Raw genomic sequence first — 17999 nt, forward strand, 5'->3', positions numbered from 1 at the left:
ACTTTATCAACTGCTTTTTCTTAGTAACATTTAATTGCTTAAGCAAAAACATTCACTTAAAGTTTGAACTTTTTATTTATTGCAAAATAAAAATCAAACTTTGAGAAGTATTTGCATAGAATAAGTTCTTTGGCAACTAAGTTTTAAATCAAGTCATATAAGCTTTTCTAATATTATCTTTTACAATTCAAGAATATAATACACACCCCAATTAAATAATCGTAACTACTTCCACTCTCCATTAATATAAACAAAATTTCAAAATGTACCAGGTACTGCATAGCAATAGAGCGTCGAAGAGGTCCAGGGGGGCCTATAAGAAAGACATCTTGCCCCAAAAGGTCTTTTTGCATTATCCATCTTAGATGTTGGACTACAGACTGGGTCACACTGTCTGACACTGAAAGAAAAAAAATACAAATTAATTCTAGTCTAAATTATGGAGCTTTAACAAATAAGGTTGGTGTCCAGTAAGGATTACTGATATACTCCTTATTTATTTTGATTTTAAAATAGGGAGAGGGAGAGGGAGAGGGAGAGGGAGAGGGAGAGGGAGAGGGAGAGGGAGAGGGAGAGGGAGAGGGAGAGGGAGAGGGAGAAAGAAAGAAAGAAAGAAAGAAAGAAAGAAAGAAAGAAAGAAAGAAAGAAAGAAAGAAAGAAAGAAAGAAAGAAAGAAAGAAAGAAAGAAAGAAAGAAAGAAAGAAAGAAAGAAAGAAAGAAAGAAAGAAAGAAAGAAAGAAAGCTGAATAATTCGAAAGTGGCTAATTGTGCAGCTATCTATCCTACCTATCCTAATTCTCCCTGCCTCACTTCATTCATTTGTTTGTTACAATTTGTCTCAAATTGGCTTTTAAACTCTTCAAGGCAGGGACTGGCTTTTATTATGAGTTTATTCAGTACCTTGCAAAATCTGGCACCAGTCTTGACTACTGTAACATGAATAATAAACAAATGATTATTATTATTGTTGTTATTAGAGACACGGGATTTATCTGGACTGTACTTCATTGCTTTCATATACCGTACAATGATATTTAATAGATAGTAATGTTTGCACCAGATCAAATAGCTCAAGTTGCAGTGACAAATAAGGTTTAATTTACTAGGGTTTTTTAATCAAATTTTTCTATACATTTTAATCTACTGTAATACAGATAAGTGGCTATTCAGAGTTAAAAATTCTAAGTAGAGTCAAATCCTAGTACTTCAGTCTTCAACAATATTCAGACTGAAAGGTAACAGGCTCAAAGCAAATTCTTTGGCTCTACATTAGAGTTTCTGAACTCAGGGATGGAAGAATACCAGAAAAATACTACGTATCCTGTTAATTTACGTTGCCGTATACTGTTCAAAGCATAGTTTGATACAATTGGTATCGTTTTTTATTTGTGTGTTTCTTCTTACGCTCTGATATGCAAAAGTTGGTAATTTGCGATAGGTTTCCCAATCATAACTAAAAACTAAGATTCTTCTGTGTCCTATTTTCATTCTTCCTATGTTTTGTAGCAGCCTTTCAGCAAACAATCATAAGTATGCTTACAATACATTACTAGAGATAGTAATGGACTTGCAAACAAAAAATGTACCCAAAATATTTGATAAGATGAATAACAAAAAAGCAAAAACACATTCAAAACCAAATGGTTTCTATAAATGGTTACACCAAAACAACTATACCAGTCAATCTCTCTTAGACACAAGCCATCACAGAAGATTTTGTGCCTTCCACAGCACATTCAATTCTCAACTCCGCGTATTCCCAAATTAGCGTCCAAGAAAAAGCAATATAAAAGTCAGTCTGTTCTTTATCTCCCACATGACAGTAACATCTCCCTTAGGTTCTTAAGTGTTGGACGAGCTACTGGCACTGAGACATAAAAAATAATTAGCCATTAGGAACCACATATATGTTTCCTCTGTGACTTGCCACAGCAATAGACTGAGCATGTTTAGGAGAGGCAATGAAGGAACACCTAAAGCAGGCAGGGACAAACAATGTTCTTATGCCTTTTCCTTACAGTGGGTAAAATCCTGACCCCACTCATGTCAATAAGAATCAAGCCTCTGACTTCAGTGAAGCAAGGATTCCATCCAGTGCCTTTAGCCTATATGAATCTGTCTCCACACAAATCAAACTTTATGTTGCCCTTATACAAACTCCCAGAATGTGGAAAGACTGTCACAAATTCAAAGCAAAGGAGTTTTGTAGAAAACAGAATTTTTAAGGAAGAGAGTGGTCTGAGCCATCTGGTTACGCTGAACCATGTTTTTGAGGGTCAACTCAGAATTCGACAAGAACAACAACATTTTGAAAAACCAGGATATTAAACAGAAAATCTAAAGGTTACCGCACCTCTCTTGATTTAAAAAAGACATTAAGCTGTACAAATGGTCTTCATTTCATACAATCTGCCCCAGAAAAATTCTCCGTATCTTTCTCCCAGAACAATCTTAAAGCAAGACTTATTCACACAGTGGTGCCAAGGGAATCATAGAACACTAGAACTGGAAAAGACCTCGAGAGATCATCAAGTCCATTCCCCTGCCCTCATGACAGGACCAAGTACCGTCTAGACCATCTCTGATTGATGTCTATTTAACCTGCTCTTAAATATCTCCAGAGATGGAGATTCCACTGCCTCCCTAGGCAATTTAATCCAGTCTTTAACCACCTTGACAGTTAGGAAGTTTTTCCTAATGTCCAACCTAAACCTCCAGTTTAAGCCCCTTGCTTCTTGTCAAGATATGAGCACCATCATTACCAAGAATCAGTGCTTTTTTTGTAAGAAAAAAGGTGCCGGTACTCTGGGGCAAAGTTGTTGAGCCAAAAAAAAAAAAAACCATGCTGGGGGCCGAAATGTGGTTGTGGCCCCTTTAAAAGCCAAAACACCGTGCTGGGAGCCAAAAAAACAAAACCCGCCGCGCATCCCAAGCATGCTTCCATCAGGAGCCGAGCCAAGCCACCCCAGGAAAATGGTATGCATGGGGAAAATGCAATTTCTTTTCTGTGTGTTGGGAAAAGAGATGACGATACACCGTTCCGGGCCGTACTGTCACAAAAAAAGCACTGCCAAGAATCACTGTCAATGGATGGGTCATGTGTTCTAGATGGAAACTGATTCCATCACCAGAATAGCAGTAAGCTGGAAACCTGAAAGCAAAAGAAACTAAGGCTGCCTGAAAACAACATGGTGAAGCGGATCTGAAACATCTGTGGTATAGCTAAGGAACCACTGAAAGACTTGCCAGAAACAAAAATGAGTGCAGAGTCCATCACTGCCCTAAATGCCAGAGACGTAATGGGTACTCACTAATTACACCAGGCTGTACATTCCGTAAGAAGCAGGAATTAAGATATAGGGCTGTTTTGTTTCCACCCAAGACCAGTAAGAAGCATAGAATAGAGGTAGCTGTTATCTTCTGAGGCAACTGCTACATGAAAGTCTTTGCAGAATCAGAGCCTAAATTGTCAGAGTCCATATTCTTTGGACTGCTTCAGATGCTAATGATGTACCCAAGCCTTGCAGAAAATAAAACAAAGAAAACCAATCTTGAAAGAAAAGTAACATACATAGAGGTTTTCTAATGTCTGGTTTCCTTTTTTATTATTATATTTTATTAGATGTTTTGATAGTTATGAAAAATTCATAGAATCACAAGGCTGGAAGAGACCTCAGGAGGTGATAGACTCCAGCCCCCTGCCCAAAGCAGGACCAATCCCAACTAGATCAACCAGCCAGGGCTTTGTCAAGCTGAGACTTAAAAACCTCTAGGGATGGAGATTCCACCATCTCCCTAGGTAACCCATTCCAGTGCTTCACCACCCTCCTAGTGAAATAGTTTTTCCTAATATCCAACCTAGACCTCTCCCACCGTAACTTGAGACCAGTGCTCTTTTTCTGCCATCTGTCACTACTGAGAACAGCCTTTCTCTATCCTCTTTGGTACCTCCCTTCAGGAAGTTGAAGGCTACTATCAAATTCCCCCTCACTCTTCTCTTCTGCAGACTAAATAAGCCCAAATCCCTCGGCTTCTCCTCATAGATCATGTGCTCCAGCCCCCTATTCATTTTCACTGCCCTCCACTGGACTTTTTCCAATGTGTCCACATCTTTTCTGTAGTGGGAGCCCCAGAACTGGATGCAATACTCTAGATGTGGCCTCAAAAGTGCCGAATAAAGGGGAATAATCACTTCCCTTTAGATCTGCTGGTAATGCTCCTCCTAATGCAACTTAATATTCTATTCACCTTCTTGGTTACAAGGGCACACTGTTGACTCATATCTAGCTCTCATCCACTGTAATCCCCAGGTCCTTTTCTGCTGAACTGCTACTTAGGCATTCGGTCCCCAGCCTGTAACAATGCTTAGGATTCTTCTGTCCCAAGTGCAGGACTCTGCACTTGTCCTTGTTGAACCTAATCAGATTTCTTTTGGCCCAATCCTCCAATCTGTCAAAGTCACTCTGCACCCTATCCCTGCCCTCCAACCTATCTACCTCTCCCCTTATCTTAGTGTAATCTTCAAACTTGCTGAGGGTGCAATCCATCCCCTCATCCAGGTCATTAATAAAAATGTTGAACAAAACCGGCCCTAGAATTGATCTTTGGGGCACTCCGCTAGAAACTGACTGCCAATCTGACATTGAGTTGATCACTAACTGTTGGTTTCAACAATCTATCCATTTTACAGTCCATTTATCTAATCCATACTTCTGTAACTTTCTGGCAAGAATATTGTGGGAGACAGTATCAAAAGCTTTGCTAAAATTAAGGTATATCACATCCACCGATTTTCCCATATCCACAGAACCAGTTACCTCATCATAGAAACTAATCAGATTGGTCAGGCATGACTTGCCCTTGGTGAATCCATGATAACTTTTCCTGATCACTTTCTCCTCTTCCAAGTGCTTCAAAATGGATTCTTTGAGGATCCCCTGCATGATTTTTCTGGGGACTGAGGTAAGGCTGATTGGCCTGTATTTCCCTGGATTGTCCTTCTTCCCTTTTTTAAAGATGGGCACTACATTTGCCTTTTTCCAGTTATCGGGGATCTCTCCCAATCTCCATGAGTTTTCAAAGATAATGGCCAAAGGCTCTGCAATGACATTTGCCAACTCCCTAAGTACCCTCGGATACATTAAATCCAGACCCAAGGATTTGTGTATGTCTAGCTTTTGTAAATAGTTCTTAACGTGTTCTTTCACCACTGTGGGCTGCCCACCTCCTTCTCATACTGTGTTGCCTAGAGGTGACCTTGTCTGCGAAGACAGAGGCAAATAAGTATTGAGTACTTCAGTTTTTCCCACATTATCTGTCATTAGGTCACCCCCCTCATCCAGTAAGGGCCCCACACCCTTTCTGATCACCCTCTTATTACCCTTTCTTGTTACCCTTCACATACCTTGCTAGCTGCAATTCCAATTGCGCTTTCACCTTCCTGATAACTCCCTTGCATTCTCGAGCAATATATTTATACTCCTCCCTAGTCATCTGTCCAAGTTTCCACTTATTGTAAGTTTCCTTTTTCTGTTTAAGCTCACCCAGGATTTCCCCGGTAAGCCAATCTGGTCGCCTACCATATTTGCTTTTCTTTCTACGCAGTGGGATAGTTTCTTCCTGTGCCTTTAATAAGGCTTCTTTAAAATACTGCCAGCTCTCCTGGACTGCTTTCCCCTTCATGTTAGCATCCAGGGGATCCTGCCCATCAATTCTCTGAGGGAGTCAAAGTCTGCTTTTCTGAAGTCCAGGGTGTATATTTTGCTACTCTCCTTTCTTCCTTTTGTCAGGATACTGAAATCTACCATCTCATGATCACTACTTCCCAGGTTGCCACCGACACCTACTTCCCATACTAGCTCCTTCCTGTTTGTGAGCAGCAGGTCAAGCTGTGCATGGCCCCGATAGGTTCCTTCAGCACTTGTACCAATAAGTTATCTCCAATATTCTCCAAAAACTTCCTGAATTAATTCTATATGAATCTCCAAAACATAAGATGAGCATCTATTTATTTTACAAAACTAAATAAATGCAATAAATTAAAAACACAAATTATTTATCCTTTTAACTTACCTAGATTTTTTGCTAATCATTGAATATCTACAAAATGCTATTTTTAGGATAAGAATTTTAAAACAACTTTAAAGTTAATTGTATTTCTTGTATCAAAGAATCTATTTAAATCATCAAGGTGTGGAAGGTACAGAATGAAAACTTTTGACATTTTAAGCTGAATGTTTTGACTTGCCATCAAAGAAAACTACTAAAAGCTCGATCCTGCTTCTACTGAACTCAATCAGATTCCTCCAATTGGTTTCCAAGGGAACACTATTGGGCCCTAAGCACAAATTGTATAAAACCATGTATACATTTGTATTACACAACCAAAGGAAACACACAATTCAAGTAAGTGTTTTTAAACAACAGATTATTTATTGACACATAAATGACAATGTATTGTTTGTTCCATCTGGTATCAGCACACAAATGTATCTACACTGGAATAATATTTTCGTTAAATGCAATATGCATTGCCTATATAACACATACACACCGTGGAATTAAAAAAATAAATTCCCACAGAGAACAAGAGAATGCTGGGAATCATTAGGAAAGGAATAAATAAGACAGAAAATATCATATCACCTATATATATAAATCCATTGTACACCCACTTCTTGAACACTGTGGGCAAATGATTGGGGTATGGAACAGCTTTTATATGAGGGCAGATTAATAAGACTGGGACTTTTCAGCTTGGATAAAAGATGACTAATGGAGGACATACTAGAGGTCTATAAAATCATGACTGGTGTGGAGTAAATAAATGTTATTTGCTCCTTCTCACAACTCAAGAACTAGGGGGCACCAAATGAAATTAAAGCTACATCTACACTGCAGCCGGAATTGACATGTCAAGATCAATGCACTGGCAGTCAATTTAGTTCATCTAGTGAAGACCCACCAAATTGACAGCAGATCACTCTCCAGTCGACCTTAGTACCTTACCCACAGTCAGAAGAGTAAGGCAAATTGACAAGAGAATTTCTTGCATCAACCCCTACCATAGAGTTACTGTGGGATCTGTATCTAAGCCATGTTGACTCCAGTTGTTATTCATGTAGCTGTAATTACATACCTTAGATCAACTTCCTACAGTAACATACACATGACTTAATAGGTAGCAGGTTTAAAACAAACAAAAGGAAATATTTCTTGACATAATGCACAGTCAACCTGAGGAACTCTTTGCCAGAGGATGATGTGAAGGCCAAGACTATAACAGGGTTCAAAAAAGAACTAGATAAATTCATGGAGGACGGGTCCATCAATGGCTATTAGCCAGGATGGGTAGAGATGGGATCCCTAGGCTCTGTTAGCCAGAATGGGAATGACCCACAGGGGATGAATCACTGGATGATTTCCTCTTCTGTTCATTCTTACTGAAGCACCTGGAATTGGCCACTGTTGGAAGACAGAATACTGGGCTATGTGGACCTTGAGAGACTGGCCATACTTGTACAGATTAACGTTCTTAATAGTGTGAAGCTTTTTATGAGATACTTTGGGAAATTTTTAAAAAGTTTCATTATAAGACACAGTTTAAAAAAGTGGAGGCGGCAAATCAGAAAATCTGTACTACGTAAAAACTGCTATTTATAGTGGCTGAAAAAGTATTTGCTTTTAAAAATATAACCACAAATATAAAATTGTTCTACTTAATTAACTTAATCTAATTATTAAAAGATGCAGACCATCCTTGAAAGACATTAATTACATTCTTTAACTTGTTTTATGAACTTGCTTCATGTGTGTTTTCATTATGACAGCTCTTCATTAAGAAGGCTACAATATCCACATACAATCAAGTTTTAAGTAGTTAGGAAATCTTGCAGTAAAACTGAACTCTATGATTTAAAAAAAAAATGTAATAAAAGCATAGCAAAGGCAGCTGTCATGCAGCGTGACTGTGAATGCCTTTGGTGTATTTCACAACAATATGTATAGCCAGTTTTATTTTTAGGATGGCCTCCAGAAAAAACTTGGGTCAGACTTGAAAGCAGTGCCAGAAATAGAAACAAGAATGTACAGCAACATCTGCAAAACAAACTGTCTTGTAGAACAGAACATAAATGTTGTACAGCATACAAAAAAAATCTCTAAAGTCTCTGGGGCATTCTGGGGCTCTCTGGGGTACTCCAGCGCACTCAGGTTCTCCTGATCCTATTTAAGCAGCATGCAGTATTTATCCTGGATTATTAATATACAGAAATACTGATTATTAAATGTAGTAAGATGAGGGCCTGAAACAAAAGCCCAGGTAACACAGACCTGGTTTGAGGCCTGAGGTCTAGCTAACAATGGAAAACACTTGGCTAATTAAAAGCAAAGCTAAGCTGTGAGCAAGAAGCAGATCTCTGCTCACAGAACTTGGCACAAATAGGGCTGAGAGTGTAAAACACTAATTATTAATAGGCCGAGGTATAGAACAGTAATTGGTACTAGGTACTTACTGTAGAACAGTAATTGGTACTGGTCGTAAATTGAAAGCATATTCCAAAAGGATGGTACCATCAGCTCATTAAAAAAATCTTTGTGCCCACACTCCCCACAGATACCTACCCAGGTTCAGGAAAGGGTCTAAACTGACAGCATGATGGCTAGAAATGTTCTAATCGAACCAAGAGGTGCAGGGTGATGGGTGGTATCCAAATAGCATCAGACGATGGAAACCTGACAGCATCAGAGGGTGGCAACCTGACACATCACGAGTGATATGTAACTTGTTTGTACCTGCATATAAAGTAGTATCTTGCGAGGCAGTCTTTGTCCAGCCTACCCGGCAGTGGGACCTCCCACTGACTGAGCTGAGTCTATTGTTACTGGTACATATGCATAGTGGTTCGGTAGCATCTACTGACAACTATTACACTGTCCTTCGCGTAACAGTAACAATATACCTGGCCGAGCACCTTCAATCCTTATCTGATTTGTGGTCTTTGGAGGCTCTCTCAGAGTCTGCTGTGTTAACTAACTGCACAAGTCAACACAGCACACATGATTGAGCACAAATGCATGGAGCCTTCTGGTTATCATTACTGACAGATCAGGAGCCCTGTCAGGACACCATACCAGTAAATCCTAACCTACTACATTACATTCCTACAAAATTTAATGGGTTTTTTTAGGAATAATGACACCATAAGCAGAATTCCTTACTGATATATTTAGTAGACAGGAGCTCGGAAACTGTTTCTTTATTTACTCATCCCCAATCATTCTAATAGCATGCAAGTTCAATTTGTATCAATTCAAATGTATTAAGTACAAACGTCAGTACACTATTTTCAAAATCAATCATGGCAATATTTTCAAATAAATGCTGAAAAGTCATCAAGGAAGTATAATTCTTGAAGGACTCTCATGACATACACTCTTGTTTTGCCAGAAAATCTTTCTGTACTAAACTTTAACTTCTATACATCACTGATCCTCTCTATACATATCTGCTCTACATTAACTATGTATAAATTACCCAGTTAAGCACTCAAATTCAGGAAATTATGAAGTTATGATCATGGCTCGACAAACAATGTAATCTACTCACCTGTGGAGAGTAGATTACACCCCGGAAGAGCCGGTGCAGAGCAGTCTGCGAATGCGCAAAACGATCTGCACATGCGCAGAACCATGCGGCTGGCGAGCGGGGCTTGCCGCCGCTCGGCGAGCCCTGGTTATGATTGTACATATGACCTCACCTCTTCTAGTGCCTATGCATTACAGCACAGTGCATAATTAAGTGATCACATTTTTTCTACACTTTCTTTAGCAACTTACACTGCACAAATCCATCTAACTTATATTATTTGTTGTGTACTTACACTATTTTCATTGTCACAATCACCCAGTACAACTATATTGTCTTACAATATGGACTTTTTATGTGGTTATATACTTAACTCTAAAGTATGCATCTGTTTTTTTTCCACCAGCACTACACATTTACTTTATTACCAATAATAAATCTTTTTTTAGGTGCAATTTAGGGGATGAGGCAAACTCGTCCAAAGTGAGATTTCATATATATGCCACAAAATGTTCATTATTATTCAGTATATTCTGTTGGCGTCAATGGCACTAAGCTGACTAACTCCAGTTCAGGATCTGGCACTATATTTTTAACTTTGTAAGATATATAAGAAGAGTTTGCTATGCACTTTGTGTAAGTTATACACTTAATGGCACATAAAGAATGTACACAGTATTATAGGTTGCTACCCCTGTGTATGTAGGCTGGTGTAAAGAAAATGTTTAATATTATATTGTATTATCTGAGAAGGAGAACACTTTACAAAGTGGGTGCACATCACTTTTAAAGTAGGCAGACATGCCTCTGTCAGCCTCTCCATACACGTACACAGTTACATTTCATAGGCCTATTGTTATCAATAAATTTTTACTCTGACTTTTATAGAAATATTAAATACTTTACTTCAAATAAGGGATTGCCAACCTAAGAAGATTGAGATATTAACGATAATGAACATAAGTAACTTATCCAAAAAGTACTGTAACCTCAGGACTATCTGTAGGAATGAGGTAAGACCATATTGTCTAAAAATCGAAACACTTTAGTGCAACCACAATCCTACCATATCAACTCCTGCATCCCTAGCACCAGCAACAGGCCCACCACAAGAATTTCCACTTCCCCAGCCTCTCTCTTAATGGGGGTGGCAGAGGAAGGTGAAGACCCAATACAATTTTAAGCAGCATCCCTTTAAAAAATATATTCTTCTCAGTTTCTGCTTTAAGATATTGAGGGATAAGTTGAGACATATTGCTTGCATGAGAGTAAGGATTTATAGGACTGGGCCCCAATATTCCAGACACATTATATATTCACTAGACAAAGGAAAGTGGTTTCTTACCGTAGTTCAGAGGCACAAGTTCTGGGCTCTTTGGAGTTTTGAGTGTAAATGACACATCTCCAATAGTAACAGTATCACCTAAAAAAAAAGAAGAAATATTAAAATATACGGTATAATTTTTTTAAAACATACACATACTTGCAATAATGCTGATGCTGTAGGCCTAAAAGTGAGGAAGGGTATGAATGACATTCAGGGAACAGCCATTGTTAAAGTTCAAAACTATTACTGGACTAGCATCTAACACTTTCCAGTGGCACATGCATCAGAATATTTTTGGTTTAATTAATAACGGAATACTTCTATAGACAATACTTTTACATAAGAACATAAGAACGGCCGTACTGGGTCAGACCAAAGGTCCTTCTAGCCCAGTATCCTGTCTACCGACAGTGGCCAGCACCAGGTGCCCCAGAGAGGGTGGACTGAAGACAATGATCAAGCAATTTGTCTCCTGCCATCTCTCTCCAGCCTCTGAAAAACAGAGGCCAAGGACACCATTTTATCCCCTAATAGCCTTTTATGGACCTAACCTCCATGAAATTATCTAGCTTCTCTTTAAACTCTATTATAGTCCTAGCCTTCACAGCCTCCTCTGGCAAGGAGTTCCACAGGTTGACTACACGCTGTGTGAAGAACTTTCTTTTATTCGTTTTAAACCTGCTACCCATTAATTTCATTTGGTGTCCTCTAGTTCTTCTATTTAGGGAACTAATAAATAACTTTTCTTTATCGGCCCTCTCCACACCACTCATGATTTTATAGACCTCTATCATATCCCCCCTCAGTCTCCTCTTTTCTAAACTGAAAAGTCCCAGTCGCTTTAACCTCTCCTCAAATGGGACCCGTTCCAAACCCCTAATGTAATAGTTGTCATTACATGCAGGGCCCTATGTATTCCAAAGCTATGGAGTTTACTCTTCACTACAGAGCTAAGAACTGAGCTTTCATCATTTAAAAATTAATCTTCTAGCTCTCCTGACTGCAGAACCTAGAAAATGTGAAACAAGTATAACTTAATGAAGTGGTGATTTTCCAGAGTATGCAGACAGCCTGAAATAATACCTCCTGGCTGTGAAATCTAACCCATTCACCTCTATCAACATCCCATGAACTCAATGGATGCACATCTGCAGAATCTGATGACTTCCTAAGACTCCACAAAACTCTGCATTTGTGGAGTTCACAATTTCCTGCAACCAAGCATCTGACAGTTTATCTTCTGTCTCCCTGGCTTGCTGGAATCAACCTACAACTGCCTTTTGTTCTTCAGTTAGCTGTACAAGCTGTACAAGCTGAATTAAAGGGCATGCCTATCTATGGCTAACATCCAGCTTGCAGCCAAGAAGGGGAAAACCAGAAATGTAGCTAGCAATCCTGAAGAACAGTGCAATAGCCAGTGCCAGAGAAGCTGGGTTGGGCTGCTGACCCTGACAATAAACTCTTCTTTCACTAGCCCATATGAGGGAACGGAGTTCTGAATTAGGTCTCCTGGACAACATTAAGAATAAAAAACCTATGGAGCCGGTCTTCTGGAGAGCACAATGTAAAAAAACACTGTCAAAAATCACCCTTTGCCAAAAATAGTCATTAATGAATCTTATATGAAAATTTTCAACAATAAGCCACAATTCTGTACCTGCCGGGAGGCGGGAGGGAGAAAGGGATGTGAATGAAGAGTACTGACACTTCTGTGGAAATCAGGGGTTCCTGCTCTAATATTGAAGAATTCTTGCCACAGAATTTGGCCCCATTAAGCCACAACACATATTAAGTCCTATCAGCTCTTGTGAAGTTTACAACTATAGTTTTCTGAAAGACTGAGGTGACAAATATATGGTCTGCAGTCAGAGCCCCTGACCCAGGTTAGTGGCCCCTGACCCAAAAAAAGTGCCCCACCTCTGCCCTAAATAAAGACAATGTTGAAACCTTTTGTGTTGAACATAACATTTTACTTTATTTAAAATGAAGCTTGGTAAACTAACATGAGAAAGTAAAAGTGCCCAGCCCCCATTTGGTCACAGCATCCTGACTCCAGTAGGGATGTAAGCCACTAGTCGACTGACTATCTGATAAGCATACACTTATCGGACAGTCGACTAGTGACTCAACTAGTCACTTCCCATGCCTCTTGCTGCCTCTATCAGAGAGAGAAAGCAAAGGGTGGGGGAGCAGGAGCCAGTGCTGATGGGAGCCAGCTTAAAAGGCAGAGCTGCAGCAAGGTTAGCTCCTGGGCCCAGGAGCTAACCCGGCTGCAGCTCCACAGTTTCCCCCGCTTATTAACTAATTGACTAGTTAATGAGTTGATTAAACTCAATTTAACATCCCTAGTCCCCAGCCCTGATCCTGGGATAGGCCCTGCTACCTCACCCCCATATGGCCAAGGGCTGGCAGCAGCAGCCCCCTCCTCCTGCAGCATGGGTAGGAAGAGAGGCCATAATCGGGCTGTGGTGATCTTGGCCAGGTCCCTTGTCGAGCTACTGCTGCCCAGCTGCAGCAGCCTACCCCCAGCCAGGTAAAGTAATCCAGCCCCAGGGTCCTCCCCCCATACTCTACTTCCCACCCCCAGTGCCCTGCCCAGACTCCTGCACCTCCCACACACCTCAGCCCCCCTGCCCTGAGCCCCTCATACACTCCAACCCTTACTTCTACACCCCCACATCCACAAACTGCACCCCCAGAAGCAGCAGAAGTCCCATTAAATAAAGTATGTGAGTACGTTTCATTTATGCTATTATTAATCATGTCAATTATCAATAATAAGAAGTTGTATATTTTCAATCATGCAAATGGCTCTTTGTTAACCACTTGTTCTAAATGTTGATGTAATTTGGTTTGAAAAAGGTTGTCCATCCCTGCTTTATACCCTCACAAATTCACCACCCAGCACAGCCGACCATTAGGGACCATTCTGTGACACCATGAAGTTTTTCCTTGGCAATACAACTAGGTGTTGCCCTTTATTCAAGGTTTCTGGAAAAAACCAAATGCTAGTCCTTATTAATGGACTTTCTCTCAGGTCTTACAAGTTTTTCGTGATAATTTCTAAAACATTAACTATTGCCCTTGATTCTCACAACTAGCATTAGCTCATTCTCCAGCTTTGCTGCCTTTATCTTTTCCCAGCACGCCTTTATTGGCTGAATTCTTATTACATTGCACTTGTCAATGTTCAATTTTCAGTACAGAGCTGTATTTTATTTTTAACTTCAAGTCCTTGCTCAATACCACAAGAAATCACATTAGCTACTTCTCCCTTGCACTATTCTTTTCTGGATCAACAGTAATGTACTGTGTCTGAATTATGATATTTTGTAGACTCATGCTTCTGTATTTTAATACCATATTCCTCTTGCTGTTTCCTGAATTCTGACTCCTAAAAATACTTGAACAAATTTAACATTCATTATTTAATACGCTTTAACGGTATACAAGAAGCACTGTATTGACAAAATCCATAAGCAGTATTTCCTACAATAACTATACTTACATCAGTATAATAGGGCAGTCTTTACTTCTACTTCTAGCTATTAGATAGTGATTGTACCTTTAGGTACAGGATCCTTTTAAAACTTACTCTCTCCATACATTGTGTATTAAAAAAATATGGTAAACCAGCACTTCAGGACTGAAAACAGCCAAAGCTTCACCTAAGACTCTCCGTCTGTGCCTAAAGCTCTAAATTCTTTGGCTTACTGGGGTGATAATGAAGGGCTGAGTAAGCTGGATGCAAGTAGGGGGGAGACAGCTGAAATTTCAGCAAGAGTCCCAGCCCAGGGGTCCGATGCTTGCCTGAAGCCCCACAATCCTCTCGTTCAGATCATCTTCATAAATGCTAACATTCCTCTTAAAACAGATTTGAATGATTGTCTACTTCAAGAAATCAGTGTCATTTTGTTTTCTTGCTTTCCCTCAGCCAACAAGTGATAAAACAAGTGGATATGACTAATTAGCCTCTAGCTTCAATAATTTAAGTTCAAGCTGTGAACATATTGTCTCCCTCCCCCATACAAATGGTTCTTTCAAAACAGAAGAAAGGAGACATGGGCTGAAAGGACAAGACGTGAGATACCAGACAAAGAGTGGGCTAAGAAAAAGGAAGAAAAATAAAACAAAATAATTTTCAATTTTTGTTGTTTTGTATATAAAAAATAGGACGCTATAATGGTTAAGATCACAATGCAAAATAATTTTATGTTACCAACCTCTCACCAACAGAAGTTGATCCAATAAAAAATACTACCTCTCCCATCTTGCCTTTCTAATATCCTGGGACTGACACAACTTCAGCTATGTGTATACAATAAAAACGACATCCGTTTTTTAGGTTATCTATTTTATTCACCAAGTAAAGCAAGGCCTTATCTTTCTGTTTTGAATACCATTCAACTACCTGGTATTTCTCTGTTTGTCTATATTTCTGTAACATGATATATTCTGAAAACCACAGAATGTCAATTGCAAGTTTCATGGACTGTTCTAGGTAACAAAGAGCAGTACCAGTTGATCTTAAGTAAAATCAGAAAACCAGAAAATCCTAAAATCTATTAAAATCAGGCCCATTTGGTGAAAATGAGAAAACAGGAAGGTGGAAGTAGGGAATACACACAGCTCCTAGTATCTGGTTAGCAAACACATCACCAGCTCTAATGTCTAGCATTCAAAGAACCATTTGATGACATCCACTAACAATGTCTAGGTTACAACCTCCTCCCCATCTCAGCTCTGCTCATGATCACAATGGAATTTAAAATGATGACACCCTGAATGACCTATCTCCCAGAGAGAAAATACATAATTTTACAAATTACAAATTGTGGGGAAATGAAGAAATGCAAGGAGCTACTGGTGTGTGCAATGAGCTCAGCCTTCAGAAACACTACAATGTGCAACTCTAGTCTAGGTTCTTATATCATGCTTATCAATGTGCTACATAAACAGAAACCTCACCTGTCCTGCATCAGCATAGTCAAGTATTGCGAGTCCCTCTGTTGACACACCTTTTTTTAATTACAAACCTATATTATGAGCATTCCAACACCCCCCCACACACACATCTGGCCCACGAAAGCTCATCATCTAATAAACCATCTTGTTAGTCTTTAAAGTGCTACATAGTCCTGTATTTAGTTTCAGCTACACCAGACTAACATGGCTACATTTCTATCACAAAACTGAATTAAAATACTTGAATAGCACAGGTATGCCACTGTAGTGCTTCAGTTCCTAAGCCAACAAGTAGGATTTTCCCCATCACCACAGGTCAGAGATGGGGAACCTCCAACATGCCAAAAAAATTAATGGAGTTTAGGTCTATCAATACTTACTAGCCAGGATGGGTAAGAATGGTGTCCCTAGCCTCTCTTTGTCAGAGACTGGAAATAGATGACAGGGAAGGGATCACGTGATGATTACCTGTTCTGTTCATTCCCTCTGAGGCATCTGGTGTTGGCCACTGTGAGCAGACAGGATACTGGACTAGATGGACCTTTGGTCTGACCCAGTATGGCCGTTCTTATGTTGTTCATATAGGTTAGTTACTGGCAGGCCACCAGATGGTTTGTTTACCTGAACACCCCCAGGCACAGCCACTTGCAGCTCCCAGTGGCCTCAGTTTGCTGTTCTCAGCCACTGAAAGCTGTGGGGCTTCGTGCCTTCGGACACTCAGGTAAATGGCATGTCCCTGCAGCTCCGGGGAGGGTGTCTCCATGCACTGCCCCATGCCCGGCCAGAAACTGCAGCCAATGGGAGCTGCAGGAGCAGTGCCCACTAGACTTCACTGCGGGCTCTGCAGTATAAAGCTTATTTAAGCTAATATTTTTAGTGGTTACACAGTTACATTTTTAAACAACTATTTACATATAAGAACTAGGGGCCACCAAATGAAATGAATGGGAAGCAGATTTAAAACAAAAAAAAGGAAGTTCTTCTTCACACAGCGCATAGTCAACCTGTGGAACTCCTTGGGTTGTGAAGGCTAGGAATATAACAGGGTTTAAAAGCGAACTAGATTCATTCATGGAGGTTAAGTCCATTAATGGCTATTAGCCAGGATGGCTAAGGAATGGTGTCCCTAGCCTGTTTGACAGAGAGTGGAGATGGATGACAGGAGAGAGATGGCTTGATCATTACCTGTTCAGTTCACGCCCTCTGGGGCACCTGGCATTGGCCACTGTCAGCAGACAGGATACTGGGCTGAATGGACCTTTGGTCTGACCCAGTATGGCCATTCTTATGTTCATCCATAGTGCCTGCAGGCAGCAGCATGCAGAGTCCTTCTGGCTCCCCTCCTAGAAGCCACTGCCACAAGATTGTGCCGGTTGCTCTCAGGAGCCACCCAAGGTAAGCACCAACCCCCAACTCCCTCCTGCACCCCAGTCTGTTTTCCGCCTACCCTTTCCCACACCTAAACTCTCTCCCAGATCTTACCCCCCACATCACCTCCCACAACCAAGCCCTCTGCTCCAGCCCCGAGCCCACACCCAAATTCCTTCCCAGAGCCTGCACCCCATATGTCCTCCTGCACCCAGATTCCCTCGCAGAACCCAACCCCTCGCCTTCCCCCCCCCAGCCAAACTCCAGCCCAGACCTCTCACCTCCCGAATAGTGGGTGGACGTGTAAGTGCGGGGGCCCATTCCTAGGCACAGATTTTCATTAATACCAGGGGTTACTTGATCCCCTGTTCTGCTCCAGGCCCCACATCCATTCCACTCCTTTCCCCAAGGCTCCTTCACCGCTCTCACTCTTCCTGCCCCACCTCTTCCCCCCTCTCAAGTGCTGCATCCTCACTTCTTCCTCTCCCCCTACAACCTCTCAAACTCTTTGAAACAGCTGGTCGTGGTGGGCATAGGAAGGGAGGAAGCAGCACTGGGGGGAAGAGGAAGAGCTGACTGGGGGTCTGTAAGTGGGTGCTCAGCAGCACCCACACATTTTTTCCTATGGGTCCTCAAGTGTCTATGGACCCATTGACCTTTGTGCCCTCAAGCCTGGAATTACTGTCAGCGCAACTGGGTCTATATATATTAGGGATGAAAAAGTGTAATTGTGCAAATGGTTAATCAATGAGC

General features: G+C 40.7%; 1 protein-coding gene across 2 annotated transcripts in view; it reads right to left on the reverse strand.

Moving 5' to 3' along the window:
* The window catches only part of VWA8 (von Willebrand factor A domain containing 8), a 251624-nt gene that overhangs the window by 221275 nt on the left and 12350 nt on the right, over nucleotides 1-17999 (reverse strand). For both annotated transcript variants that reach the window (XM_075918951.1, XM_075918952.1), the window contains exons 2-3: nucleotides 10932-11009; nucleotides 270-400 (exon numbers count right to left, since the gene is read on the reverse strand). In XM_075918951.1, coding sequence (XP_075775066.1) covers nucleotides 270-400; nucleotides 10932-11009 — 209 coding nt within the window. The remainder of the gene's footprint in view (nucleotides 1-269; nucleotides 401-10931; nucleotides 11010-17999) is intronic.

This window comes from Pelodiscus sinensis, chromosome 1, assembly GCF_049634645.1.
Source record: "Pelodiscus sinensis isolate JC-2024 chromosome 1, ASM4963464v1, whole genome shotgun sequence".
Lineage (NCBI taxonomy): Eukaryota > Metazoa > Chordata > Testudines > Trionychidae > Pelodiscus > Pelodiscus sinensis.